The following is a 27,160-nucleotide window of genomic DNA, read 5'->3' as shown; positions in this document are numbered from 1 at the left end:
ACCAAGGAAACCCATTGGTTAAACGGAGTTCAGAACTAATTCCTTGACGTCAAACTGACAGCAAATGTATTTTAAAGGATGTACATACACTTGGTTACATGTAAAAGACAATATAACTTTAAGTACAGTCTGACTATTATAGTTATACACACAGCCCTTCATTCAACTGAAAATATTATCTTCCTCAACAAGTTTAGCATAACATTGCTAGATTATAAGGTTTAGTATTGCCAAATCCTGTGTTGTGTTAAAATGTAGGCTGTTTAATGGTGATGTTGAACTTCTAGTTAAGCATTCACCCAAAATGATTTTAATTGGTTTACTTTCTTTAGGAAATTTCCAATATTTTGCATAGATTCAATGACACAGAACTACACAGCAGAAGTGAAAGTACTAACCTAAAGAAGTTGTAGCTGTAGTAGGCGCAGTTGTTGTTAACATCATAGAAGGTATTGCTGTAGATGCAGAGATAGTTGTACTTTGTGTGGCTATTGTTATTGATGTAGCTGTTGTTTGTGCAACTGTTGTAATAGAGGTAGATGTGGTTGATGAGTCTGTTGTTTCTGATTTAGATGTAGTTGGTGCAGATGTTGTAAAGGATGTAGTTATGGTTGATGCAGCTGTAGAAGTAGCTGATGCCGCTGTTGTTGCAGCTGTTGTTGTGAGTGGTGCAACTGTTGTTGTCTCTGTAGTTATGGCTGGTGCAGCTAAAGTGGTGGCTGTAGTTGTGATTGGAGCTGCTGTAGATGTGGTTGGTGCATCTGTTGATGTTTCTGCTGTAGTTGTGAGAGGTGTTGCTGTAGTTGTCTCTGTAGTAGTGGTTGCTGCTATAGATGTAGCAGGTGCAACTGTTGTTGTCTCTATATTTGTGGTTGGTGCCACAGTAGATGTGGTTGCTACAGATATTGATGTCTCTGCTGCAGATGTAGTTTGTTCAGCTGTTGTTGATGCTGTAGCTGTGATTGGTACAACTGTTGTTGTCTCTATAGTTCTGGTTGGTGAAACTGTAGTTGTTGTAGCTGAAGGTGTTGATGTCTCTGCTGCAGCTGTACTTTGTTCAGCTGTTGTTGATGCTGCTGTTGTGATTGGTGCAACTGTTGTTGCTGCTGTAGTTGTGGTTGGTGCCGCTGCTGTTGCTGCTATAGATGTAGTTGGAACAGTTGTTGTTGATGCTGTAGTTGTTATTGGTACAGCTGTTGTTGTCTCTCTAGATGTGAATGATGGCACTGTTGTTGTTTTAACAGCTGTGGTTGGTGCAACTGTTGTTGTCTCTATAGTTGTTGTGGGTACCACTGTAGATGTGGTTGCTACAGGTGTTGATGTCTCTGCTGCAGATGTACTTGTTTCAGCTGTTGTTGATGCTGCAGTTGGGATTGGTGCAACTGTTCTCGCTGCTGTAGTTGTGATTGGTGCAGCTGCTGTTGCTGCAACAGATGTAGTTGGAACAGTTGTTGTTAATGCTGTAGTTGTTATTGGTACAGCTGTAGTTGTCTCTTTAGCTGTAGATGATGGCGCTGTTGTTGTTTCTAGTGTTGTGGTTGCTGCTACTGTTGTTGTCTCTATAGTTGTGGTTGGTGCCACTGTAGATGTGTTTGCTTCAGTTGTTGATGTCTCTGCTATAGTTATACTTGGTTCAGCTGTTGTTGATGCTGCAGTTGTGATTGGTACAACTGTTGTTGTCTCTACAGTTGTGGTCGATACCACTGTAGCTGTTGCTGCAGCTGTACTTGGTTCAGATACTGTTGATGCAGCAGTAGTGCTTGGCGCAACTGTTGTCACTGCTGTAGTTGTGGGTGGTGAAGCTGTTGTTGTTGCTATAGATGTAGTTGGAACAGTTGATCTTGATGCTGTAGTTGTTATTGGTACAGCTGTTGTTGTCTCTGTAGATGTAGATGATGGCAACGTTGTTGTTTCTACAGTTGAGGTTGGTGCAACTGTTGTTGTCTCAATAGTTGTGGTTTGTGCCACTGTAGATGTAGTTGCTACAGGTGTTGATGTCTCTGCTGTAGATGTAGTTTGTGCAGCTGTTGTTGATGCAGCAGTTGTGATTGGGGCAATTGTTGTTGTTTCTACAGTTGTGGTTGGTGCAACTGTTGTTGTCCCTGTAGTTGTTGTGGGTACCACTGTAGATGTGGTTGCTACAGGTGTTGATGTCTCTGCTGCAGATGTACTTGTTTCAGCTGTTGTTGATGCTGCAGTTGTGATTGGTACAACTGTTGTTGTCTCTACAGTTGTGGTCGATGCCACTGTAGTTGTTGCTGCAGCTGTACTTGGTTCAGATATTGTTGATGCAGCAGTAGTGCTTGGCGCAACTGTTGTCGCTGTTGAAGTTGTGGGTTGTGAAGCTGTTGTTGTTGTTGCTATAGATGTAGTTGGAACAGTTGTTCTTGATGCTGTAGTTGTTATTGGTACAGCTGTTATTTTCTCTGTAGATGTAGATGATGACAATGTTGTTGTTTCTACAGTTGAGGTTGGTGCAACTGTTGTTGTCTCAATAGTTGAGGTTACGACAGGTGTTGATGTCTCTGCGGCAGATGTACTTGTTTCAGCTTTTGTTGATGCTGCAGTAGTTGTGATTGGTACAACTGTTGTTGTCTCTACAGTTGTGGTCTGTGCCACTGTAGTTGTTGCTGCAGCTGTACTTAGTTCAGATGTTGTTGATGCTGCAGTAGTGCTTGGCGCAACTGTTGTCGCTGCTCTAGTTGTGGGTGGTGAAGCTGTTGTTGTTGCTATAGATGTATTTGGAACAGTTGTTCTTGATGCTGTAATTGTTATTGGTACAGCTGTTGTTGTCTCTGTAGATGTAGATGATGGCACTGTTGTTGTTTCTATAGTTGTGGTTGGTGCAACTGTTGTTGTCTCTATAGTTGTTGTGGGTACCACTGTAGATGTGGTTGCTACCGGTGTTGTTTGCTCTGCTGCAGATGTACTTGTTTTAGCTGTTGTTGATGCTGCAGTTGTGATTGGTACAACTGTTGTTCTCTCTATAGTTGTGGTCGATGCCACTGTAGTTGTTGCTGCAGCTGTACTTGGTTCAGATATTGTTGATGCAGCAGTAATGCTTGGCGCAACTGTTGTCGCTGCTGAAGTTGTGGGTGGTGAAGCTGTTGTTGTTGCTATAGATGTAGTTGGAACAGTTGTTCTTGATGCTGTAGTTGTTATTGGTACAGCTGTTGTTGTCTCTGTAGATGTAGATGATGGCAATGTTGTTGTTTCTACAATTGAGGTTGGTGCATCAGTTGTTGTCTCAATAGTTGTGGTTTGTGCCACTGTAGATGTGGTTGCTACAGGTGTTGATGTCTCTGCTGTTGATGTAGTTTGTGCAGCTGTTGTTGATGCTGCAGTTGTGATTGGGGCAATTGTTGTTGTTTCTACAGTTGTGGTTGGTGCAAATGTTGTTGTCTCTATAGTTGTTGTGGGAACCACTGTAGATGTGGTTGCTACAGGTGTTGATGTCTCTGCTGCAGATGTACTTGTTTCAGCTGTTGTTGATGTTGCAGTTGTGATTGGTACAACTGTTGTTGTCTCTACAGTTGTGGTCGGTGCCACTGTAGTTGTTGCTGCAGCTGTACTTGGTTCAGATGTTGTTGATGCAGCAGTAATGCTTGGCGCAACTGTTGTCGCTGCTGAAGTTGTGGGTGGTGAAGCTGTTGTTGTTGCTATAGATGTAGTTGGAACAGTTGTTCTTGATGCTGTAGTTGTTATTGGTACAGCTGTTGTTGTCTCTGTAGATGTAGATGATGGCAATGTTGTTGTTTCTACAGTTGAGGTTGGTGCAACACTTGTTGTCTCAATAGTTGTGGTTTGTGCCACTGTAGATGTGGTTGCTACAGGTGTTGATGTCTCTGCTGTAGATGTAGTTTGTGCAGCTGTTATTGATGCTGCAGTGGTGATTGGGGCAATTGTTGTTGTTTCTATAGTTGTGGTTGGTGCAACTGTTGTTGTCTCTATAGTTGTTGTGGGTACCACTGTAGATGTGGTTGCTACCGGTGTTGTTTGCTCTGCTGCAGATGTACTTGTTTCAGCTGTTGTTGATGCTGCAGTTGTGATTGGTACAACTGTTGTTCTCTCTATAGTTGTGGTCGATGCCACTGTAGTTGTTGCTGCAGCTGTACTTGGTTCAGATATTGTTGATGCAGCAGTAATGCTTGGCGCAACTGTTGTCGCTGCTGAAGTTGTGGGTGGTGAAGCTGTTGTTGTTGCTATAGATGTAGTTGGAACAGTTGTTCTTGATGCTGTAGTTGTTATTGGTACAGCTGTTGTTGTCTCTGTAGATGTAGATGATGGCAATGTTGTTGTTTCTACAGTTGAGGTTGGTACAACTGTTGTTGTCTCTACAGTTGTGGTCGGTGCCATTGTAGTTGTTGCTGCAGCTGTACTTGGTTCAGATGTTGTTGATGCTGCAGTAGTGCTTGGCGCAACTGTTGTTGCTGCTGTAGTTGTGGGTGGTGAAGCTGTTGTTGTTGCTATAGATGTATTTGGAACAGTTGTTCTTGATGCTGTAGTTGTTATTGGTACAGCTGTTGTTGTCTCTGTAGATGTAGATGATGGCACTGTTGTTGTTTCTACAGTTGAGGTTGGTGCAACTGTTGTTGTCTCAATAGTTGTGGTTTGTGCCACTGTAGATGTAGTTGCTACAGGTGTTGATGTCTCTGCTGTAGATGTAGTTTGTGCAGCTGTTGTTGATGCTGCAGTGGTGATTGGGGCAATTGTTGTTGTTTCTACAGTTGTGGTTGGTGCAACTGTTGTTGTCTCTATAGTTGTTGTGGGTACCACTGTAGATGTGGTTGCTACAGGTGTTGATGTCTCTGCTGCAGATGTACTTGTTTCAGCTGTTGTTGATGCTGCAGTTGTGATTGGTACAACTGTTGTTGTCTTTACAGTTGTGGTCGGTGCCACTGTAGTTGTTGCTGCAGCTGTACTTGGTTCAGATGTTGTTGATGCTGCAGTAGTGCTTGGCGCAACTGTTGTTGCTGCTGTAGTTGTGGGTGGTGAAGCTGTTGTTGTTGCTATATATGTAGTTGGAACATTTGTTCTTGATGCTGTAGTTGTTATTGGTACAGCTGTTGTTGTCTCTGTAGATGTAGATGATGGCACTGTTGTTGTTTCTACAGTTGAGGTTGGTGCAACTGTTGTTGTCTCAATAGTTGTGGTTTGTGCCACTGTAGATGTGGTTGCTACAGGTGTTGATGTCTCTGCTGTAGATGTGGTTTGTGCAGCTGTTGTTGATGCTGCAGTTGTGATTGGGGCAATTGTTGTTGTTTCTACAGTTGTGGTTGGTGCAACTGTTGTTGTCTCTATAGTTGTTGTGGGAACCACTGTAGATGTGGTTGCTACAGGTGTTAATGTCTCTGCTGCAGATGTACTTGTTTCAGCTGTTGTTGATGCTGCAGTTGTGATTGGTACAACTGTTGTTGTCTCTACAGTTGTGGTCGGTGCCACTGTAGTTGTTGCTGCAGCTGTACTTGGTTTAGATGTTGTTGATGCTGCAGTAGTGCTTGGCGCAACTGTTGTTGCTGCTGTAGTTGTGGGTGGTGAAGCTGTTGTTGTTGCTATAGATGTATTTGGAACAGTTGTTCTTGATGCTGTAGTTGTTATTGGTACAGCTGTTGTTGTCTCTGTAGATGTAGATGATGGCAATGTTGTTGTTTCTACAGTTGAGGTTGGTGCAACACTTGTTGTCTCAATAGTTGTGGTTTGTGCCACTGTAGATGTGGTTGCTACAGGTATTGATGTCTCTGCTGTTGATGTAGTTTGTGCAGCTGTTGTTGATGCTGCAGTTGTGATTGGGGCAATTGTTGTTGTTTCTACAGTTGTGGTTGGTGCAAATGTTGTTGTCTCTATAGTTGTTGTGGGAACCACTGTAGATGTGGTTGCTACAGGTGTTGATGTCTCTGCTGCAGATGTACTTGTTTCAGCTGTTGTTGATGTTGCAGTTGTGATTGGTACAACTGTTGTTGTCTCTACAGTTGTGGTCGGTGCCACTGTAGTTGTTGCTGCAGCTGTACTTGGTTCAGATGTTGTTGATGCAGCAGTAATGCTTGGCGCAACTGTTGTCGCTGCTGAAGTTGTGGGTGGTGAAGCTGTTGTTGTTGCTATAGATGTAGTTGGAACAGTTGTTCTTGATGCTGTAGTTGTTATTGGTACAGCTGTTGTTGTCTCTGTAGATGTAGATGATGGCAATGTTGTTGTTTCTACAGTTGAGGTTGGTGCAACACTTGTTGTCTCAATAGTTGTGGTTTGTGCCACTGTAGATGTGGTTGCTACAGGTGTTGATGTCTCTGCTGTAGATGTAGTTTGTGCAGCTGTTATTGATGCTGCAGTGGTGATTGGGGCAATTGTTGTTGTTTCTATAGTTGTGGTTGGTGCAACTGTTGTTGTCTCTATAGTTGTTGTGGGTACCACTGTAGATGTGGTTGCTACCGGTGTTGTTTGCTCTGCTGCAGATGTACTTGTTTCAGCTGTTGTTGATGCTGCAGTTGTGATTGGTACAACTGTTGTTCTCTCTATAGTTGTGGTCGATGCCACTGTAGTTGTTGCTGCAGCTGTACTTGGTTCAGATATTGTTGATGCAGCAGTAATGCTTGGCGCAACTGTTGTCGCTGCTGAAGTTGTGGGTGGTGAAGCTGTTGTTGTTGCTATAGATGTAGTTGGAACAGTTGTTCTTGATGCTGTAGTTGTTATTGGTACAGCTGTTGTTGTCTCTGTAGATGTAGATGATGGCAATGTTGTTGTTTCTACAGTTGAGGTTGGTACAACTGTTGTTGTCTCTACAGTTGTGGTCGGTGCCATTGTAGTTGTTGCTGCAGCTGTACTTGGTTCAGATGTTGTTGATGCTGCAGTAGTGCTTGGCGCAACTGTTGTTGCTGCTGTAGTTGTGGGTGGTGAAGCTGTTGTTGTTGCTATAGATGTATTTGGAACAGTTGTTCTTGATGCTGTAGTTGTTATTGGTACAGCTGTTGTTGTCTCTGTAGATGTAGATGATGGCACTGTTGTTGTTTCTACAGTTGAGGTTGGTGCAACTGTTGTTGTCTCAATAGTTGTGGTTTGTGCCACTGTAGATGTAGTTGCTACAGGTGTTGATGTCTCTGCTGTAGATGTAGTTTGTGCAGCTGTTGTTGATGCTGCAGTGGTGATTGGGGCAATTGTTGTTGTTTCTACAGTTGTGGTTGGTGCAACTGTTGTTGTCTCTATAGTTGTTGTGGGTACCACTGTAGATGTGGTTGCTACAGGTGTTGATGTCTCTGCTGCAGATGTACTTGTTTCAGCTGTTGTTGATGCTGCAGTTGTGTTTGGTACAACTGTTGTTGTCTCTACAGTTGTGGTCGGTGCCACTGTAGTTGTTGCTGCAGCTGTACTTGGTTCAGATTTTGTTGATGCTGCAGTAGTGCTTGGCGCAACTGTTGTTGCTGCTGTAGTTGTGGGTGGTGAAGCTGTTGTTGTTGCTATAGATGTATTTGGAACAGTTGTTCTTGATGCTGTAGTTGTTATTGGTACAGCTGTTGTTGTCTCTGTAGATGTAGATGATGGCACTGTTGTTGTTTCTACAGTTGAGGTTGGTGCAACTGTTGTTGTCTCAATAGTTGTGGTTTGTGCCACTGTAGATGTGGTTGCTACAGGTGTTGATGTCTCTGCTGTAGATGTAGTTTGTGCAGCTGTTGTTGATGCTGCAGTTGTGATTGGGGCAATTGTTTTTGTTTCTACAGTTGTGGTTGGTGCAAATGTTGTTGTCTCTATAGTTGTTGTGGGTACCACTGTAGATGTTTTTTCTACAGGTGTTGATGTCTCTGCTGCAGATGTACTTGTTTCAGCTGTTGTTGATGCTGCAGTTGTGATTGGTACAACTATTGTTGTCTCTACAGTTGTGGTCGGTGCCACTGTAGTTGTTGCTGCAGCTGTACTTGGTTCAGATATTGTTGATGCTGCAGTAGTGCTTGGCGCAACTGTTGTTGCTGCTGTAGTTGTGGGTGGTGAAGATGTTGTTGTTGCTATAGATCTATTTGTAACAGTTGTTCTTGATGCTGTAGTTGTTATTGGTACAGCTGTTGTTGTCTCTGTAGATGTAGATGATGGCAATGTTGTTGTTTCTACAGTTGAGGTTGGTGCAACTGTTGTTGTCTCAAGAGTTGTGGTTTGTGCCACTGTAGATGTGGTTGCTACAGGTGTTGATGTCTCTGCTGTAGATGTGGTTTGTGCAGCTGTTGTTGATGCTGCAGTTGTGATTGGGGCAATTGTTGTTGTTTCTACAGTTGTGGTTGGTGCAACTGTTGTTGTCTCTATAGTTGTTGTGGGAACCACTGTAGATGTGGTTGCTACAGGTGTTGATGTCTCTGCTGCAGATGTACTTGTTTCAGCTGTTGTTGATGTTGCAGTTGTGATTGGTACAACTATTGTTGTCTCTACAGTTGTGGTCAGTGCCACTGTAGTTGTTGCTGCAGCTGTACTTGGTTCAGATGTTGTTGATGCTGCAGTAGTGCTTGGCGCAACTGTTGTTGCTGCTGTAGTTGTGGGTGGTGAAGCTGTTGTTGTTGCTATAGATGTATTTGGAACAGTTGTTCTTGATGCTGTAGTTGTTATTGGTACAGCTGTTGTTGTCTCTGTAGATGATGACACTGTTGTTGTTTCTACAGTTGTGGTTGGTGCAACTGTTGTTGTCTCAATAGTTGTGGTTTGTGCCACTGTAGATGTGGTTGCTACAGGTGTTGATGTCTCTTCTGTAGATGTAGTTTGTGAAGCTGTTGTTGATGCTGCAGTTGTGATTGGGGCAATTGTTGTTGTTTCTACAGTTGTGGTTGGTGCAACTGTTGTTGTCTCTATAGTTGTTTTGGGTACCACTGTAGATGTGGTTGCTACAGGTTTTGATGTCTCTGCTGCAGATGTACTTGTTTCAGCTGTTGTTGATGCTGGAGTTGTGATTGGTACAACTGTTGTTGTCTCTACAGTTGTGGTCGATGCCTCTGTAGTTGTTGCTGCAGCTGTACTTGGTTCAGATATTGTTGATGCAGCAGTAGTGATTGGCGCAACTGTTGTCGCTGCTGAAGTTTTGGGTGGTGAAGCTGTTGTTGTTGCTATAGATGTAGTTGGAACAGTTGTTCTTGATGCTGTAGTTGTTATTGGTACAGCTGTTGTTGTCTCTGTAGATGTAGATGATGGCAATGTTGTTGTTTCTACAGTTGAGGTTGGTGCAACTGTTGTTGTCTCAATAGTTATGGTTTGTGCAACTGTAGATGTGGTTGCTACAGGTATTGATGTCTTTGCTGTAGATGTAGTTTGTGCAGCTGTTGTTGATGCTGCAGGTGTGATTGGGGCAATTGTGGTTGTTTCTATAGTTGTGGTTGGTGCAACTGTTGTTGTCTCTATAGTTGTTGTGGGTACCACTGTAGATGTGGTTGCTAAAGGTGTTGATGACTCTGCTGTAGATGTACTTGTTTCAGCTGTTGTTGATGCTGCAGTTGTTATTGGTACAACTGTTGTTGTCTGTACAGTTGTGGTCGGTGCCACTGTAGTTGTTGCTGCAGCTGTACTTGGTTCAGATGTTGTTGATGCTGCAGTAGTGCTTGGTGCAACTGTTAATGCTGCTGTAGTTGTGGGTGGTGAATCTGTTGTTGTTGCTATAGATGTAGTTGGAACAGTTGTTCTTGATGCTGTAATTGTTATAGGTACAGCTGTTGTTGTCTCTGTAGATGTAGATGATGGCACTGTTGTTGTTTCTACAGTTGAGGGTGGTGCAACTGTTGTTGTCTCAATAGTTGTGGTTTGTGCCACTGTAGATGTGGTTGCTACAGGTGTTGATGTCTCTGCTGCAGCTGTACTTCGTTCAGCTGTTGTTGATGCTGCAGTTTGGATTGGTGCAACTGTTGTCGCTGCTGTAGTTGTGATTGGTGCAGCTGTTGTTGCTGCTATAGAAGTAGTTGGAACAGTTGTTGTTGATGCTGTAGTTGTTATTGGCACAGCTGTTGTTGTCTCTGTAGATGTAGATGATGGCTCTGTTGTTTTTTCTACATTTGTGGTTGGTGCCGCTGTTGTAGGCTCTATAGTTGTGGTTGGTGCCATTGTAGTTGTTGTTGCTTGAGGTGTTGATGTCTCTGCTGCAGCTGTTCTAGGTTCAGCTGTTGTTGATGCTGCTGTTGTGATTGGTGCAACTGTTGTTGCTGCTATAGAAGTAGTTGGAACAGTTGTTGTTGATGCTGTAGTTGTTATAGGCACAGCTGTTGTTGTCTCTGTAGATGTAGATGATGCAGCTGTTGTTGTTTCTACAGTTGTGCTTGCTGCCACTGGAGATTTGGTGTCGACAGGTGTTGATGTCTCTGCTGTAGATGTGGTTGGTTCAGCTGTTGTTGATGTTGCAGTTGGGATTGGTGCAACAGTTGTTGCTGCTGTAGTTGTGGTTGGTGCAGCTGTTGATGTGGTTGTTACAGGTATTGATGTCTCTGCTGTAGATGTAGTTTGTTCAGCTGTTGTTGATGCTGCATTTGTGATTGGTACAAGTGTTGTTGTCTCTACAGTTGTGGTTGGTACCACTGCAGTTGTAGCTGAAGGTGTTGATGTCTCTGCTGCAGCTGTACTTGGTTCAGCTGTTGTTGATGCTGCTGTTGTGATTGGTGCAACTGTCGTCGCTGCTGAGTTTGTGGCTGGTGCAGCTGTTGTTGTTGCTATATATGTAGTTGGAGCGGTTGTTGTTGATGCTGTAGTTGTTATTGGTACAGCTACTGTTGTTGTTGTTGATGCTGGTGTAGTCGCTGCTGTAGCTGAGCCCTGTGTAGTTCCAGTGGAGCTCTGAACTGCGATAGAGGATTCTTCAACAATAGAAGAGAAGACATTGTGTGGACGCCTCACACAGAAAACAAGTAGGTGATGTCATACTTTTGGCAAACTTTCTTCCTTACCCCTGATTTCCAAGGGTATCTTCACTAACATATTAGTAAATAAGTTGCTGCTTTATAAATGAAGATGAGATACTGTATAAATACAGTATATATATATATGTTTCCTTTCTTGCTATATTGTGTTTGCACATCTAACTTCCCAAATTTCTACATGGAATCAGAAATAGACATGTGCACACGTTTTGAACGCCTAAGCGAAATGTGCAAATTTCACTCTTTTTAGCTCACGAAAATGTTTGCGTTGATCCAAATGTTTGCAACAAGTTCACCTAACACTAAATTTGCAATGCATGTTCTATTAATTTTTATTACTTTTGCTTTCCGAATTCGACGAAACTTAAAGAAAAACTAAGAAAAGATGCTATTTCGCCACTCTAATAAAAAGGTAATTTTGAACAATTTGGCATGTTTTCCTTATTCATTGGCTTTGCAATCTAGTCAGAAATCTAAGATACCGTAATAGGACATAGCAATACTTACTCAATGGTGCTGTCGTACCAATAATAATAAGACCCGTTATGGCGCTGCAAGACACGCAATGGCCCATTCAAGTGCTGTATGATGTCTTATGTCATAACACGGTTATAAATATGTCCCAGTTGATCAGAGTGAGTCTGTCCCTTCTACCTTAGGTTGATACCGGTATATAGTAGAAAGTCCGAAAGCAGCAACGGCCTATAGTAACCAGTCTGTTTTTGTCGCCACAGGGTGACATAGAAATAAAACCACAAGGCCTGTTTTAACTAGGCCGCCCTTTGACTTCAATGGACTGTAAGGTGTCTTCCAGTGCCAGAAGGTGTCTTATGGCAGAAGACTGCTTAGTAAATATGACCCATAGTCCCATGCAGTCTATTACTTCCAACTCAGCATGGTCACTTTTACAGCGTTGAATCATTGCAGTTACAGCCCTCTTACACATTCAGCTACATTATCCTTAATTATCATCATGCCCATTCTCATCACATACTCGAGGAGACATTTCAGCAGTTTGAAACTGCAGCAATTCTTGATCTAATATTGTGCTATATGTACCAGAATTGTGTGATATTTATCAAACGCGTTGATCCAGATTCTTCCATCTGGTGCAGATTTTGAAACAAGAAAAATAACTTCACCTTAAACCTGGCAGAATATAGCATTATATTCTATGTGTCATGTAACTCCTCCCTAGCTCTTCCTACTGACACTCCCCAGACATAAGGTGATGCACATGGCGAAAAAATTGGAGCAAAGTCCTTGATACACTGACGCAAAGAGCTGCATCACAATAATGATGCAATTTGCACCAATTTTGCTCCAAAATTCCTTTACATACATAGACTCCCAATTGATAACATGACAGCTTTGAAGCAGGTGAACCCGGCTCGAATACCTACTGTCACCTCCTTGTGGCCTTGGGAAAGCCACTTCCTGCACCTCAGACAAAACAATTATATAAGTTTTATGGGACAGGAACATATAAAAATAAAAAGGCCTTGGACACATTGCCTTACCTGTGGAGCTCTGCGTGGTCTTTAATGTGGTTGTGTTTACTGGGGACTGGTTTACCGGGTTAACAGTGACAGGTTGGATAACTGCTTCGGTTACTGGAACACCTGTTTGGAAACATGGGCTGTGATATCAAAGCTCAGAGACCAAGGACCCCACCAATCTTCCACCATGGAAACCCATTGGTTAAACGGAGTTCAGAACTAATTCCTTGACGTCAAACTGACAGCAAATGTATTTTAAGGGATGTACATACACTTGGTTACATGTAAAAGACAAGATAACTTTAAGTACAGTCTGACTATTATAGTTATACACACAGCCCTTCATTCAACTGAAAATATTATCCTCCTCAACAAGTTTAGCATAACATTGCTAGATTATAAGGTTTAGTATTGCCAAATCCTGTGTTGTGTTAAAATGTAGGCTGTTTAATGGTGATGTTGAACTTCTAGTTAAGCATTCACCCAAAATGATTTTAATTGGTTTACTTTCTTTAGGAAATTTCCAATATTTTGCATAGATTCAATGACACAGAACTACACAGCAGAAGTGAAAGTACTAACCTAAAGAAGTTGTAGCTGTAGTCGGCGCAGTTGTTGTTAACATCATATAAGGTTTGGCTGTAGATGCAGAGATAGTTGTACTTTGTGTGGCTATTGTTATTAATGTAGCTGTTGTTTGTGCAACTGTTGTAATAGAGGTAGATGTGGTTGATGCAGCTGTAGAAGTAGCTGATGCCGCTATTGTTGCAGCTGTTGTTGTGAGTGGGGCAACTGTTGTTATCTCTGTAGTTATGGCTGGTGCAGCTAAAGTGGTGGCTGTAGTTGTGATTGGAGCTGCTGTAGATGTGGTTGGTGCATCTGTTGATGTTTCTGCTGTAGTTGTGAGAGGTGTCGCTGTAGTTGTCTCTGTAGTAGTGGTTGCTGCTATAGATGTAGCAGGTGCAACTGTTGTTGTCTCTATATTTGTGGTTGGTGCCACAGTAGATGTGGTTGCTACAGGTATTGATGTCTCTGCTGCAGATGTAGTTTGTTCAGCTGTTGTTGACGCTGCAGTTGTGATTGGTACAACTGTTGTTGTCTCTACAGTTGTGGTCGATTCCACTGTAGTTGTTGCTGCAGCTGTACTTGGTTCAGATATTGTTGATGCAGCAGTAGTGCTTTGCGCAACCATTGTCGCTGCTGTAGTTGTGGGTGGTGAAGCTGTTGTTGTTGCAATAGATGTAGTTGGAACAGTTGTTCTTGATGCTGTAGTTGTTATTGGTACAGCTGTTGTTGTCTCTGTAGATGTAGATGGTGGCAATGTTGTTGTTTCTACAGTTGAGGTTGGTGCAACTGTTGTTGTCTCAATAGTTGTGGTTTGTGCCATTGTAGATGTGGTTTCTACAGGTGTTGATGTCTCTGCTGTAGATGTAGTTTGTGCAGCTGTTGTTGATGCTGCAGGGTTGATTGGGGCAATTGTTGTTGTTTCTACAGTTGTGGTTGGTGCAACTGTTGTTGTTTCTACAGTTGTTGTGGGTACCACTGTAGATGTGGTTACTACAGGTGTTGATTTCTCTACTGCAGATGTACTTGTTTCAGCTGTTGTTGATGCTGCAGTTGTGATTGGTACAACTGTTGTTGTGTCTACAGTTGTGGTCGATTCCACTGTAGTTGTTGCTGCAGCTGTACTTAGTTCAGATGTTGTTGATGCTGCAGTAGTGCTTGGCGCAACTGTTGTCGCTGCTGTAGTTGTGGGTGGTGAAGCTGTTGTTGTTGCTATAGATGTATTTGGAACAGTTGTTCTTGATGCTGTAGTTGTTATTGGTACAACTGTTGTTGTATCTGTAGATGTAGATGATGGCAATGTTGTTGTTTCTACAGTTGAGGTTGGTGCAACTGTTGTTGTCTTAATAGTTGTGGTTTGTGCCACTGTAGATGTGGTTGCTACAGGTGTTGATGTCTCTGCTGTAGATGTAGTTTGTGCAGCTGTTGTTGATGCTGCAGTTGTGATTGGGGTAATTATTGTTGTTTCTACAGTTGTGGTTGGTGCAACTGTTGTTGTCTCTGTAGTTGTTGTGGGTACCACTCTAGATGTGGTTGCTACAGGTGTTGATGTCTCTGCTGCAGATGTACTTGTTTCAGCTGTTGTTGATGCTGCAGTTGTGATTGGTTCAACTGTTGTTGTCTCTACAGTTGTGGTCGATGCCACTGTAGTTGTTGCTGCAGCTGTACTTGGTTTAGATATTGTTGATGCAGCAGTAGTGCTTGGCGCAACTGTTATCGCTGTTGAAGTTGTGGGTTGTGAAGCTGTTGTTGTTGCTATAGATGTAGTTGGAACAGTTGTTCTTGATGCTGTAGTTGTTATTGGTACAGCTGTTGTTGTCTCTGTAGATGTAGATGATGACAATGTTGTTGTTTCTACAGTTGAGGTTGGTGCAACTGTTGTTGTCTCAATAGTTGTGGTTACTACAGGTGTTGATGTCTCTGCTGCAGATGTACTTGTTTCAGCTGTTGTTGATGCTGCAGTTGTGATTGGTACAATTGTTTTTGTCTCTACAGTTGTGGTCTGTGCCACTGTAGTTGTTGCTGCAGCTGTACTTAGTTCAGATGTTGTTGATGCTGCAGTAGTGCTTGGCGCAACTGTTGTCGCTGCTCTAGTTGTGGGTGGTGAAGCTGTTGTTGTTGCTATAGATGTAGTTGGAACAGTTGTTCTTGATGCTGTAATTGTTATTGGTACAGCTGTTGTTGTCTCTGTAGATGTAGATGATGGCACTGTTGTTGTTTCTACTGTTGAGGTTGATGCAAATGTTGTTGTCTCAATAGTTGTGGTTTGTGCCACTGTAGATGTGGTTGCTACATGTGTTGATGTCTCTGCTGTAGATGTAGTTTGTGCAGCTGTTATTGATGCTGCAGTGGTGATTGGGGCAATTGTTGTTGTTTCTATAGTTGTGGTTGGTGCAACTGTTGTTGTCTCTATAGTTGTTGTGGGTACCACTGTAGATGTGGTTGCTACCGGTGTTGTTTGCTCTGCTGCAGATGTACTTGTTTCAGTTGTTGTTGATGCTGCAGTTGTGATTGGTACAACTGTTGTTGTCTCTACAGTTGTGGTCGATGCCACTGTAGTTGTTGCTGCAGCTGTATTTGGTTCAGATATTGTTGATGCAGCAGTAATGCTTGGCGCAACTGTTGTTGCTGCTGTAGTTGTGGGTGGGGAAGTTGTTGTTGTTACTATAGATGTAGTTGGAACAGTTGTTCTTGATGCTGTAGTTGTTATTGGTACAGCTGTTGTTGTCTCTGTAGATGTAGATGATGGCAATGTTGTTGTTTCTACAGTTGAGGTTGGTGCAACAGTTGTTGTCTCAATAGTTGTGGTTTGTGCCACTGTAGATGTGGTTGCTACAGGTGTTGATGTCTCTGCTGTTGATGTAGTTTGTGCAGCTGTTGTTGATGCTGCAGTTGTGATTGGGGCAATGGTTGTTGTTTCTACCCGTGTGGTTGGTGCAACTGTTGTTGTCTCTATAGTTGTTGTGGGTACCACTGTAGATGTGGTTGCTACAGGTGTTGATGTCTCTGCTGCAGATGTACTTGTTTCAGCTGTTGTTGATGCTGCAGTTGTGTTTGGTACAACTGTTGTTGTCTCTACAGTTGTGGTCGATGCCACTGTAGTTGTTGCTGCAGCTGTACTTGGTTCAGATATTGTTGATGCAGCAGTAGTGCTTGGCGCAACCGTTGTTGCTGCTGTAGTTGTGGGTGGTGAAGCTGTTGTTGTTGCTATAGATGTAGTTGGAACAGTTGTTCTTGATGCTGTAGTTGTTATTGGTACAGATGTTGTTGTCTCTGTAGATGTAGATGATGGCAATGTTGTTGTTTCTACAGTTGAGGTTGGTGCAACTGTTGTTGTCTCAATAGTTGTGGTTTGTGCCACTGTAGATGTGGTTGCTACAGGTGTTGATGTCTCTGCTGTAGATGTAGTTTGTGCAGCTGTTGTTGATGCTGCAGTGGTGATTGGGGCAATTGTTGTTGTTTCTACAGTTGTGGTTGGTGCAACTGTTGTTGTCTCTATAGTTGTTTTGGGTACCACTGTAGATGTGTTTGCTACAGGTGTTGATGTCTCTGCTGCAGATGTACTTGTTTCAGCTGTTGTTGATGTTGCAGTTGTGATTGGTACAACTATTGTTGTCTCTACAGTTATGGTCGATGCCAATGTAGTTGTTGCTGCAGCTGTACTTAGTTCAGATGTTGTTGATGCTGCAGTAGTGCTTGGCGCAACTGTTGTCGCTGCTGTAGTTGTGGGTGGTGAAGCTGTTGTTGTTGCTATAGATGTATTTGGAACAGTTGTTCTTGATGCTGTAGTTGTTATTGGTACAGCTGTTGTTGTCTCTGTAGATGTAGATGATGGCAATGTTGTTGTTTCTACAGTTGAGGTTGGTGCAACTGTTGTTGTCTCTGTAGTTGTTGTGGGTACCACTGTAGATGTGGTTGCTACAGGTGTTGATGTCTCTGCTGCAGATGTACTTGTTTCAGCTGTTGTTGATGCTGCAGTTGTGATTGGTACAACTGTTGTTGTCTCTACAGTTGTGGTCGATGCCACTGTAATTGTTGCTGCAGCTGTACTTGGTTCAGATGTTGTTGATGCTGCAGTAGTGCTTGGCGCAACTGTTGTTGCTGTTGTAGTTGTGGGTGGTGAAGCTGTTGTTGTTGCTATAGATGTATTTGGAACAGTTGTTCTTGATGCTGTAGTTGTTATTGGTACAGCTGTTGTTGTCTCTGTAGATGTAGATGATGGCAATGTTGTTGTTTCTACAGTTGAGGTTGGTGCAACTGTTGTTTTCTCAATAGTTGTGGTTTGTGCCACTGTAGATGTGGTTGCTACAGGTGTTGATGTCTCTGCTGTAGATGTAGTTTGTGCAGCTGTTGTTGATGCTGCAATGGTGATTGGGGCAATTGTTGTTGTTTCTACAGTTGTGGTTGGTGCAACTGTTGTTGTCTCTATAGTTGTTGTGGGTACCACTGTAGATGTGGTTGCTACAGGTGTTGATGTCTCTGCTGCAGATGTACTTGTTTCAGCTGTTGTTGATGCTGCAGTTGTGATTGGTACAACTATTGTTGTCTCTACAGTTGTGGTCGGTGCCACTGTAGTTGTTGCTGCAGCTGTACTTGGTTTAGATGTTGTTGATGCTGCAGTAGTGCTTGGCGCAACTGTTGTCGCTGCTGTAGTTGTGGGTGGTGAAGCTGTTGTTGTTGCTATAGATGTATTTGGAACAGTTGTTCTTGATGCTGTAGTTGTTATTGGTACAGCTGTTGTTGTCTCTGTAGATGTAGATGATGGCACTGTTGTTGTTTCTACAGTTGAGGTTGGTGCAACTGTTGTTGTCTCAATAGTTGTGGTTTGTGCCACTGTAGATGTGGTTACTACAGGTGTTGATGTCTCTGCTGCAGATGTACTTGTTTCAGCTGTTGTTGATGCTGCAGTTGTGATTGGTGCAACTGTTGTTGTCTCTACAGTTGTGGTCGATGCCACTGTAGTTGTTGCTGTAGCTGTACTTGGTTCAGATATTGTTGATGCAGCAGTAGTGCTTGGCGCAACTGTTGTCGCTGCTGAAGTTGTGGGTGGTGAAGCTGTTGTTGTTGCTATAGATGTTGTTGGAACAGTTGTTCTTGATGCTGTAGTTGTTATTGGTACAGCTGTTGTTGTCTCTGTAGATGTAGATGATGGCAATGTTGTTGTTTCTACAGTTGAGGTTGGTACAAATGTTGTTGTCTCAATAGTTGTGGTTTGTGCCACTGTAGATGTAGTTGCTACAGGTGTTGATGTCTCTGCTGTATATGTAGTTTGTGCAGCTGTTGTTGATGCTGCAGTGGTGATTGGGGCAATTGTTGTTGTTTCTACAGTTGTGGTTGGTGCAACTGTTGTTGTCTCTATAGTTGTTGTGGGTACCACTGTAGATGTGGTTTCTACAGGTGTTGATGTCTCTGCTGCAGATGTACTTGTTTCAGCTGTTGTTGATGCTGCAGTTGTGATTGGTACAACTGTTGTTGTCTCTACAGTTGTGGTCGGTGCCACTGTAGTTGTTGCTGCAGCTGTACTTGGTTCAGATGTTGTTGATGCTGCAGCTGTACTTGGTTCAGATGTTGTTGCTGCTGTAGTTGTGGGTGGTGAAGCTGTTGTTGTTGCTATAGATGTATTTGGAACAGTTGTTCTTGATGCTGTAGTTGTTATTGGTACAGCTGTTGTTGTCTCTGTAGATGTAGGTGATGGCAATGTTGTTGTTTCTACAGTTGAGGTTGGTGCAACTGTTGTTGTCTCAATAGTTGTGGTTTGTGCCACTGTAGATGTGGTTGCTACAGGTGTTGATGTCTCTGCTGTAGATGTAGTTTGTGCAGCTGTTGTTGATGCTGCAGTGGTGATTGGGGCAATTGTTGTTGTTTCTACAGTTGTGGTTGGTGCAACTGTTGTTGTCTCTACAGTTGTGGTCGGTGTCACTGTAGTTGTTGCTGCAGCTGTACTTGGTTCAGACGTTGTTGATGCTGCAGTAGTGCTTGGTGCAACTGTTGTTGCTGCTGTAGTTGTGGGTGGGGAAGTTGTTGTTGTTACTATAGATGTAGTTGGAACAGTTGTTCTTGATGCTGTAGTTGTTATTGGTACAGCTGTTGTTGTCTCTGTAGATGTAGATGATGGCAATGTTGTTGTTTCTACAGTTGAGGTTGGTGCAACAGTTGTTGTCTCAATAGTTGTGGTTTGTGCCACTGTAGATGTGGTTGCTACAGGTGTTGATGTCTCTGCTGTTGATGTAGTTTGTGCAGCTGTTGTTGATGCTGCAGTTGTGATTGGGGCAATGGTTGTTGTTTCTACCCGTGTGGTTGGTGCAACTGTTGTTGTCTCTATAGTTGTTGTGGGTACCACTGTAGATGTGGTTGCTACAGGTGTTGATGTCTCTGCTGCAGATGTACTTGTTTCAGCTGTTGTTGATGCTGCAGTTGTGTTTGGTACAACTGTTGTTGTCTCTACAGTTGTGGTCGATGCCACTGTAGTTGTTGCTGCAGCTGTACTTGGTTCAGATATTGTTGATGCAGCAGTAGTGCTTGGCGCAACCGTTGTTGCTGCTGTAGTTGTGGGTGGTGAAGCTGTTGTTGTTGCGATAGATGTAGTTGGAACAGTTGTTCTTGATGCTGTAGTTGTTATTGGTACAGATGTTGTTGTCTCTGTAGATGTAGATGATGGCAATGTTGTTGTTTCTACAGTTGAGGTTGGTGCAACTGTTGTTGTCTCAATAGTTGTGGTTTGTGCCACTGTAGATGTGGTTGCTACAGGTGTTGATGTCTCTGCTGTAGATGTAGTTTGTGCAGCTGTTGTTGATGCTGCAGTGGTGATTGGGGCAATTGTTGTTGTTTCTACAGTTGTGGTTGGTGCAACTGTTGTTGTCTCTATAGTTGTTTTGGGTACCACTGTAGATGTGTTTGCTACAGGTGTTGATGTCTCTGCTGCAGATGTACTTGTTTCAGCTGTTGTTGATGTTGCAGTTGTGATTGGTACAACTATTGTTGTCTCTACAGTTATGGTCGATGCCACTGTAGTTGTTGCTGCAGCTGTACTTAGTTCAGATGTTGTTGATGCTGCAGTAGTGCTTGGCGCAACTGTTGTCGCTGCTGTAGTTGTGGGTGGTGAAGCTGTTGTTGTTGCTATAGATGTATTTGGAACAGTTGTTCTTGATGCTGTAGTTGTTATTGGTACAGCTGTTGTTGTCTCTGTAGATGTAGATGATGGCAATGTTGTTGTTTCTACAGTTGAGGTTGGTGCAACTGTTGTTGTCTCTGTAGTTGTTGTGGGTACCACTGTAGATGTGGTTGCTACAGGTGTTGATGTCTCTGCTGCAGATGTACTTGTTTCAGCTGTTGTTGATGCTGCAGTTGTGATTGGTACAACTGTTGTTGTCTCTACAGTTGTGGTCGATGCCACTGTAATTGTTGCTGCAGCTGTACTTGGTTCAGATATTGTTGATGCAGCAGTAGTGCTTGGCGCAACTGTTGTCGCTGCTGAAGTTGTGGGTGGTGAAGCTGTTGTTGTTGTTATAGATGTAGTTGGAACAGTTGTTCTTGATGCTGTAGTTGTTATTGGTACAGCTGTTGTTGTCTCTGTAGATGTAGATGATGGCACTGTTGTTGTTTCTACAGTTGAGGTTGATGCAAATGTTGTTGTCTCAATGGTTGTGGTTTGTGCCACTGTAGATGTGGTTGCTACAGGTGTTGATGTCTCTGCTGTAGATGTAGTTTGTGCAGCTGTTGTTGATGCTGCAGTGCTGATTGGGGCAATTGTTGTTGTTTCTACAGTTGTGGTTGGTGCAACTGTTGTTGTCTCTATAGTTGTTGTGGGTACCACTATAGATGTGGTTGCTACAGGTGTTGATGTCTCTGCTGAAGATGTACTTGTTTCAGCTGTTGTTGATGTTGCAGTTGTGATTGGTACAACTATTGTTGTCTCTACAGTTGTGGTCGGTGCCACTGTAGTTGTTGCTGCAGCTGTACTTGGTTTAGATGTTGTTGATGCTGCAGTAGTGCTTGGCGCAACTGTTGTCGCTGCTGTAGTTGTGGGTGGTGAAGCTGTTGTTGTTGCTATAGATGTATTTGGAACAGTTGTTCTTGATGCTGTAGTTGTTATTGGTACAGCTGTTGTTGTCTCTGTAGATGTAGATGATGGCACTGTTGTTGTTTCTACAGTTGAGGTTGGTGCAACTGTTGTTGTCTCAATAGTTGTGGTTTGTGCCACTGTAGATGTGGTTACTACAGGTGTTGATGTCTCTGCTGCAGATGTACTTGTTTCAGCTGTTGTTGATGCTGCAGTTGTGATTGGTGCAACTGTTGTTGTCTCTACAGTTGTGGTCGATGCCACTGTAGTTGTTGCTGTTGCTGTACTTGGTTCAGATATTGTTGATGCAGCAGTAGTGCTTGGCGCAACTGTTGTCGCTGCTGAAGTTGTGGGTGGTGAAGCTGTTGTTGTTGCTATAGATGTTGTTGGAACAGTTGTTCTTGATGCTGTAGTTGTTATTGGTACAGCTGTTGTTGTCTCTGTAGATGTAGATGATGGCAATGTTGTTGTTTCTACAGTTGAGGTTGGTACAAATGTTGTTGTCTCAATAGTTGTGGTTTGTGCCACTGTAGATGTAGTTGCTACAGGTGTTGATGTCTCTGCTGTATATGTAGTTTGTGCAGCTGTTGTTGATGCTGCAGTGGTGATTGGGGCAATTGTTGTTGTTTCTACAGTTGTGGTTGGTGCAACTGTTGTTGTCTCTATAGTTGTTGTGGGTACCACTGTAGATGTGGTTTCTACAGGTGTTGATGTCTCTGCTGCAGATGTACTTGTTTCAGCTGTTGTTGATGCTGCAGTTGTGATTGGTACAACTGTTGTTGTCTCTACAGTTGTGGTCGGTGCCACTGTAGTTGTTGCTGCAGCTGTACTTGGTTCAGATGTTGTTGATGCTGCAGCTGTACTTGGTTCAGATGTTGTTGCTGCTGTAGTTGTGGGTGGTGAAGCTGTTGTTGTTGCTATAGATGTATTTGGAACAGTTGTTCTTGATGCTGTAGTTGTTATTGGTACAGCTGTTGTTGTCTCTGTAGATGTAGGTGATGGCAATGTTGTTGTTTCTACAGTTGAGGTTGGTGCAACTGTTGTTGTCTCAATAGTTGTGGTTTGTGCCACTGTAGATGTGGTTGCTACAGGTGTTGATGTCTCTGCTGTAGATGTAGTTTGTGCAGCTGTTGTTGATGCTGCAGTGGTGATTGGGGCAATTGTTGTTGTTTCTACAGTTGTGGTTGGTGCAACTGTTGTTGTCTCTATAGTTGTTGTGGGTACCACTGTAGATGTGGTTGCTACAGGTGTTGATGTATCTGCTGCAGATGTACTTGTTTCAGCTGTTGTTGATGCTGCAGTTGTGATTGGTACAACTGTTGTTGTCTCTACAGTTGTGGTCGGTGCCACTGTAGTTGTTGCTGCAGCTGTACTTGGTTTAGATGTTGTTGATGCTGCAGTAGTGCTTGGCGCAACTGTTGTCGCTGCTGTAGTTGTGGGTGGTGAAGCTGTTGTTGTTGCTATAGATGTATTTGGAACAGTTGTTCTTGATGCTGTAGTTGTTATTGGTACAGCTGTTGTTGTCTCTGTAGATGTAGATGATGGCACTGTTGTTGTTTCTACAGTTGAGGTTGGTGCAACTGTTGTTGTCTCAATAGTTGTGGTTTGTGCCACTGTAGATGTGGTTACTACAGGTGTTGATGTCTCTGCTGCAGATGTACTTGTTTCAGCTGTTGTTGATGCTGCTGTTGTGATTGGTACAACTGTTGTTGTCTTTACAGTTGTGGTCGATGCCACTGTAGTTGTTGCTGCAGCTGTACTTGCTTCAGATATTGTTGATGCAGCAATAGTGCTTGGCGCAATTGTTGTTGCTGCTGTAGTTGTGGGTGGTGAAGCTGTTGTTGTTTCTATAGATGTAGTTGGAATAGTTGTTCTTGATGCTGTAGTTGTTATTGGTACAGCTGTTGTTGTCTCTGTAGATGTAGATGATGGCAATGTTGTTGTTTCTACAGTTGAGGTTGGTGCAACTGTTGTTGTCTCAATAGTTGTGGTTTGTGCCACTGTAGATGTAGTTGCTACAGGTGTTGATGTCTCTGCTGTATATGTAGTTTGTGCAGCTGTTGTTGATGCTGCAGTGGTGATTGGGGCAATTGTTGTTGTTTCTACAGTTGTGGTTGGTGCAACTGTTGTTGTCTCAATAGTTGTGGTTTGTGCCACTGTAGATGTGGTTACTACAGGTGTTGATGTCTCTGCTGCAGATGTACTTGTTTCAGCTGTTGTTGATGCTGCAGTTGTAATTGGTGCAACTGTTGTTGTCTCTACAGTTGTGGTCAATGCCACTGTAGTTGTTGCTATAGCTGTACTTGGTTCAGATATTGTTGATGCAGCAGTAATGCTTGGCGCAACTGTTGTCGCTGCTGAAGTTGTGGGTGGTGAAGCTGTTGTTGTTGCTATAGATGTAGTTGGAACAGTTGTTCTTGATGCTGTAGTTGTTATTGGTACAGCTGTTGTTGTCTCTGTATATGTAGATGATGGCACTGTTGTTGTTTCTACAGTTGAGGGTGGTGCAACTGTTGTTGTCTCAATGGTTGTGGTTTGTGCCACTGTAGATGTGGTTGCTACAGGTGTTGATGTCTCTGCTGTAGATGTAGTTTGTGAAGCTGTTGTTGATGCTGCAGTTGTGATTGGGGCAATTGTTGTTATTTCTACAGTTGTGGTTGGTGCAACTGTTGTTGTCTCTATAGTTGTTGTGGGTACCACTATAGATGTGGTTGCTACAGGTTTTGATGTCTCTGCTGCAGATGTACTTGTTTCAGCTGTTGTTGGTGCTGCAGTTGTGATTGGTACTACTGTTGTTGTCTCTACAGTTGTGGTCGATGCCACTGTAGTTGTTGCTGCAGCTGTACTTGGTTCAGATATTGTTGATGCAGCAGTAGTGATTGGCGCAACTGTTGTCGCTGCTGAAGTTTTGGGTGGTGAAGCTGTTGTTGTTGCTATAGATGTAGTTGGAACAGTTGTTCTTGATGCTGTAGTTGTTATTGGTACAGCTGTTGTTGTCTCTGTAGATGTAGATGATGGCAATGTTGTTGTTTCTACAGTTGAGGTTGGTGCAACTGTTGTTGTCTCAATAGTTGTGGTTTGTGCCACTGTAGATGTGGTTGCTAGAGGTGTTGATGTCTTTGCTGTAGATGTAGTTTGTGCAGCTGTTGTTGATGCTGCAGGTGTGATTGGGGCAATTGTTGTTGTTTCTATAGTTGTGGTTGGTGCAACTCTTGTTGTCTCTATAGTTGTTGTGGGTACCACTGTAGATGTGGTTGCTAAAGGTGTTGATGACTCTGCTGTAGATGTACTTGTTTCAGCTGTTGTTAATGCTGCAGTTGTGATTGGTACAACTGTTGTTGTCTCTACAGTTGTGGTCGGTGCCACTGTAGTTGTTGCTGCAGCTGTACTTGGTTCAGATGTTGTTGATGCTGCAGTTGTGCTTGGTGCAACTGTTAATGCTGCTGTAGTTGTGGGTGGTGAAGCTGTTGTTGTTGCTATAGATGTAGTTGGAACAGCTGTTCTTGATGCTGTAGTTGTTATTGGTACAGCTGTTGTTGTCTCTGTAGATGTAGATGATGGCACTGTTGTTGTTTCTACAGTTGAGGGTGGTGCAACTGTTGTTGTCTCAATAGTTGTGGTTTGTGCCACTGTAGATGTGGTTGCTACAGGTGTTGATGTCTCTGCTGCAGCTGTACTTCGTTCAGCTGTTGTTGATGCTGCAGTTGGGATTGGTGCAACTGTTGTCGCTGCTGTAGTTGTGATTGGTGCAGCTGTTGTTGCTGCTATAGAAGTAGTTGGAACAGTTGTTGTTGATGCTGTAGTTGTTATTGGCACAGCTGTTGTTGTCTCTGTAGATGTAGATGACGACTCTGTTGTTTTTTCTACATTTGTGGTTGGTGCCGCTGTTGTAGGCTCTATAGTTGTGGTTGGTGCCATTGTAGTTGTTGTTGCTTGAGGTGTTGATGTCTCTGCTGCAGCTGTACTAGGTTCAGCTGTTGTTGATGCTGCTGTTGTGAATGGTGCAACTGTTGTTGCTGCTATAGAAGTAGTTGGAACAGTTGTTCTTGATGCTGTAGTTGTTATTGGCACAGCTGTTGTTGTCTCTGTAGATGTAGATGATGCAGCTGTTGTTGTTTCTACAGTTGTGCTTGCTGCCACTGTAGATTTGGTGTCGACAGGTGTTGATGTCTCTGCTGTAGATGTGGTTGGTTCAGCTGTTGTTGATGTTGCAGTTGGGATTGGTGCAACAGTTGTTGCTGCTGTAGTTGTGGTTGGTGCAGCTGTTGATGTGGTTGTTACAGGTATTGATGTCTCTGCTGTAGATGTAGTTTGTTCAGCTGTTGTTGATGCTGCATTTGTGATTGGTACAAGTGTTGTTGTCTCTACAATTGTGGTTGGTGCCACTGTAGTTGTAGCTGAAGGTGTTGATGTCTCTGCTGCAGCTGTACTTGGTTCAGCTGTTGTTGATGCTGCTGTTGTGATTGGTGCAACTGTCGTCGCTGCTGAGTTTGTGGCTGGTGCAGCTGTTGTTGTTGCTATAGATGTAGTTGGAGCGGTTGTTGTTGATGCTGTAGTTGTTATTGGTACAGCTGTTGTTGTCTCTGTAGATGTAGATGATGGCACTGTTGTTGTTTCTACAGTTGAGGGTGGTGCAACTGTTGTTGTCTCAATAGTTGTGTTTGGTGCCACTGTAGTTGTAGCTGAAGGTGTTGATGTCTCTGCTGTAGATGTGGTTGGTTCAGCTGTTGTTGATGTTGCAGTTGGGATTGGTGCAACAGTTGTTGCTGCTGTAGTTGTGGTTGGTGCAGCTGTTGATGTGGTTGTTACAGGTATTGATGTCTCTGCTGTAGATGTAGTTTGTTCAGCTGTTGTTGATGCTGCATTTGTGATTGGTACAAGTGTTGTTGTCTCTACAATTGTGGTTGGTGCCACTGTAGTTGTAGCTGAAGGTGTTGATGTCTCTGCTGCAGCTGTACTTGGTTCAGCTGTTGTTGATGCTGCTGTTGTGATTGATGCAACTGTCGTCGCTGCTGGGTTTGTGGCTGGTGCAGCTGTTGTTGTTGCTATAGATGTAGTTGGAACGGTTGTTGTTGATGCTGTAGTTGTTAGTGGTACAGCTCTTGTTGTTGATGCTGGTGTAGTCGCTGCTGTAGCTGAGCCCTGTGTAGTTCCAGTGGAGCTCTGAACTGTTATAGAGGATTCTTCAACAATAGAAGAGAAGACATTGTGTGGACGCCTCACACAGAAAACAAATAGGTGATGTCATACTTTTGGCAAACTTTCTTCCTTACCCCTGATTTCCAAGGGTATCTTCACTAACATATTAGTAAATAAGTTGCTGCTTTATAAATGAAGATGAGATACTGTATAAATACAGTATATATATATATGTTTCCTTTCTTGCTATATTGTGTTTGCACATCTAACTTCCCAAAGTTCTACATGGAATCAGAAATAGACATGTGCACACGTTTTGAACGCCTAAGCGAAATGTGCAAATTTCACTCTTTTTAGCGCACGAAAATGTTTGCGTTGATCCAAATGTTTGCAATAAGTTCACCTAACACTAAATTTGCAATGCATGTTCTATTAATTTTTATTACTTTTGCTTTCCGAATTCGACGAAACTTAAAGAAAAACTAAGAAAAGATGCTATTTCGCCACTCTAATAAAAAGGTAATTTTGAACAATTTGGCATGTTTTCCTTATTCATTGGCTTTGCAATCTAGTCAGAAATCTAAAATACCGTAATAGGACATAGCAATACTTACTCAATGGTGCTGTCGTACCAATAATAATAAGACCCGTTATGGCGCTGCAAGACACGCAATGGCCCATTCAAGTGCTGTATGATGTCTTATGTCATAACACGGTTATAAATATGTCCCAGTTGATCAGAGTGAGTCTGTCCCTTCTACCTTAGGTTGATACCGATATATAGCAGAAAGTCCGAAAGCAGTAACGGCCTATAGTAACCAGTCTGTTTTTGTCACCACAGGGTGACATAGAAATAAAACCACAAGGCCTGTTTTAACTAGGCCGCCCTTTGACTTCAATGGACTGTAAGGTGTCTTCCAGTGCCAGAAGGTGTCTTATGGCAGAAGACTGCTTAGTAAATATGACCCATAGTCCCATGCAGTCTATTACTTCCAACTCAGCATGGTCACTTTTACAGCGTTGAATCATTGCAGTTACAG

General features: G+C 43.0%; 1 protein-coding gene across 1 annotated transcript in view; it reads right to left on the bottom strand.

Annotated features, from left to right (window-relative positions):
• Window positions 1-27,160, bottom strand: part of MUC16 (mucin 16, cell surface associated) — a 185,277-nt gene that overhangs the window by 81,519 nt on the left and 76,598 nt on the right. Inside the window, exons 6-7 of the mRNA XM_075613035.1 lie at window positions 12,380-12,481; window positions 399-10,796 (exon numbers count right to left, since the gene is read on the bottom strand). Of these exons, the coding sequence (XP_075469150.1) occupies window positions 399-10,796; window positions 12,380-12,481 (10,500 nt within the window). The remainder of the gene's footprint in view (window positions 1-398; window positions 10,797-12,379; window positions 12,482-27,160) is intronic.

The sequence above is a fragment of the Ascaphus truei genome, chromosome 8, assembly GCF_040206685.1.
Source record: "Ascaphus truei isolate aAscTru1 chromosome 8, aAscTru1.hap1, whole genome shotgun sequence".
NCBI classification, from domain to species: Eukaryota; Metazoa; Chordata; class Amphibia; order Anura; family Ascaphidae; genus Ascaphus; species Ascaphus truei.
This window is presented reverse-complemented; position numbering and strand designations above follow the sequence as displayed.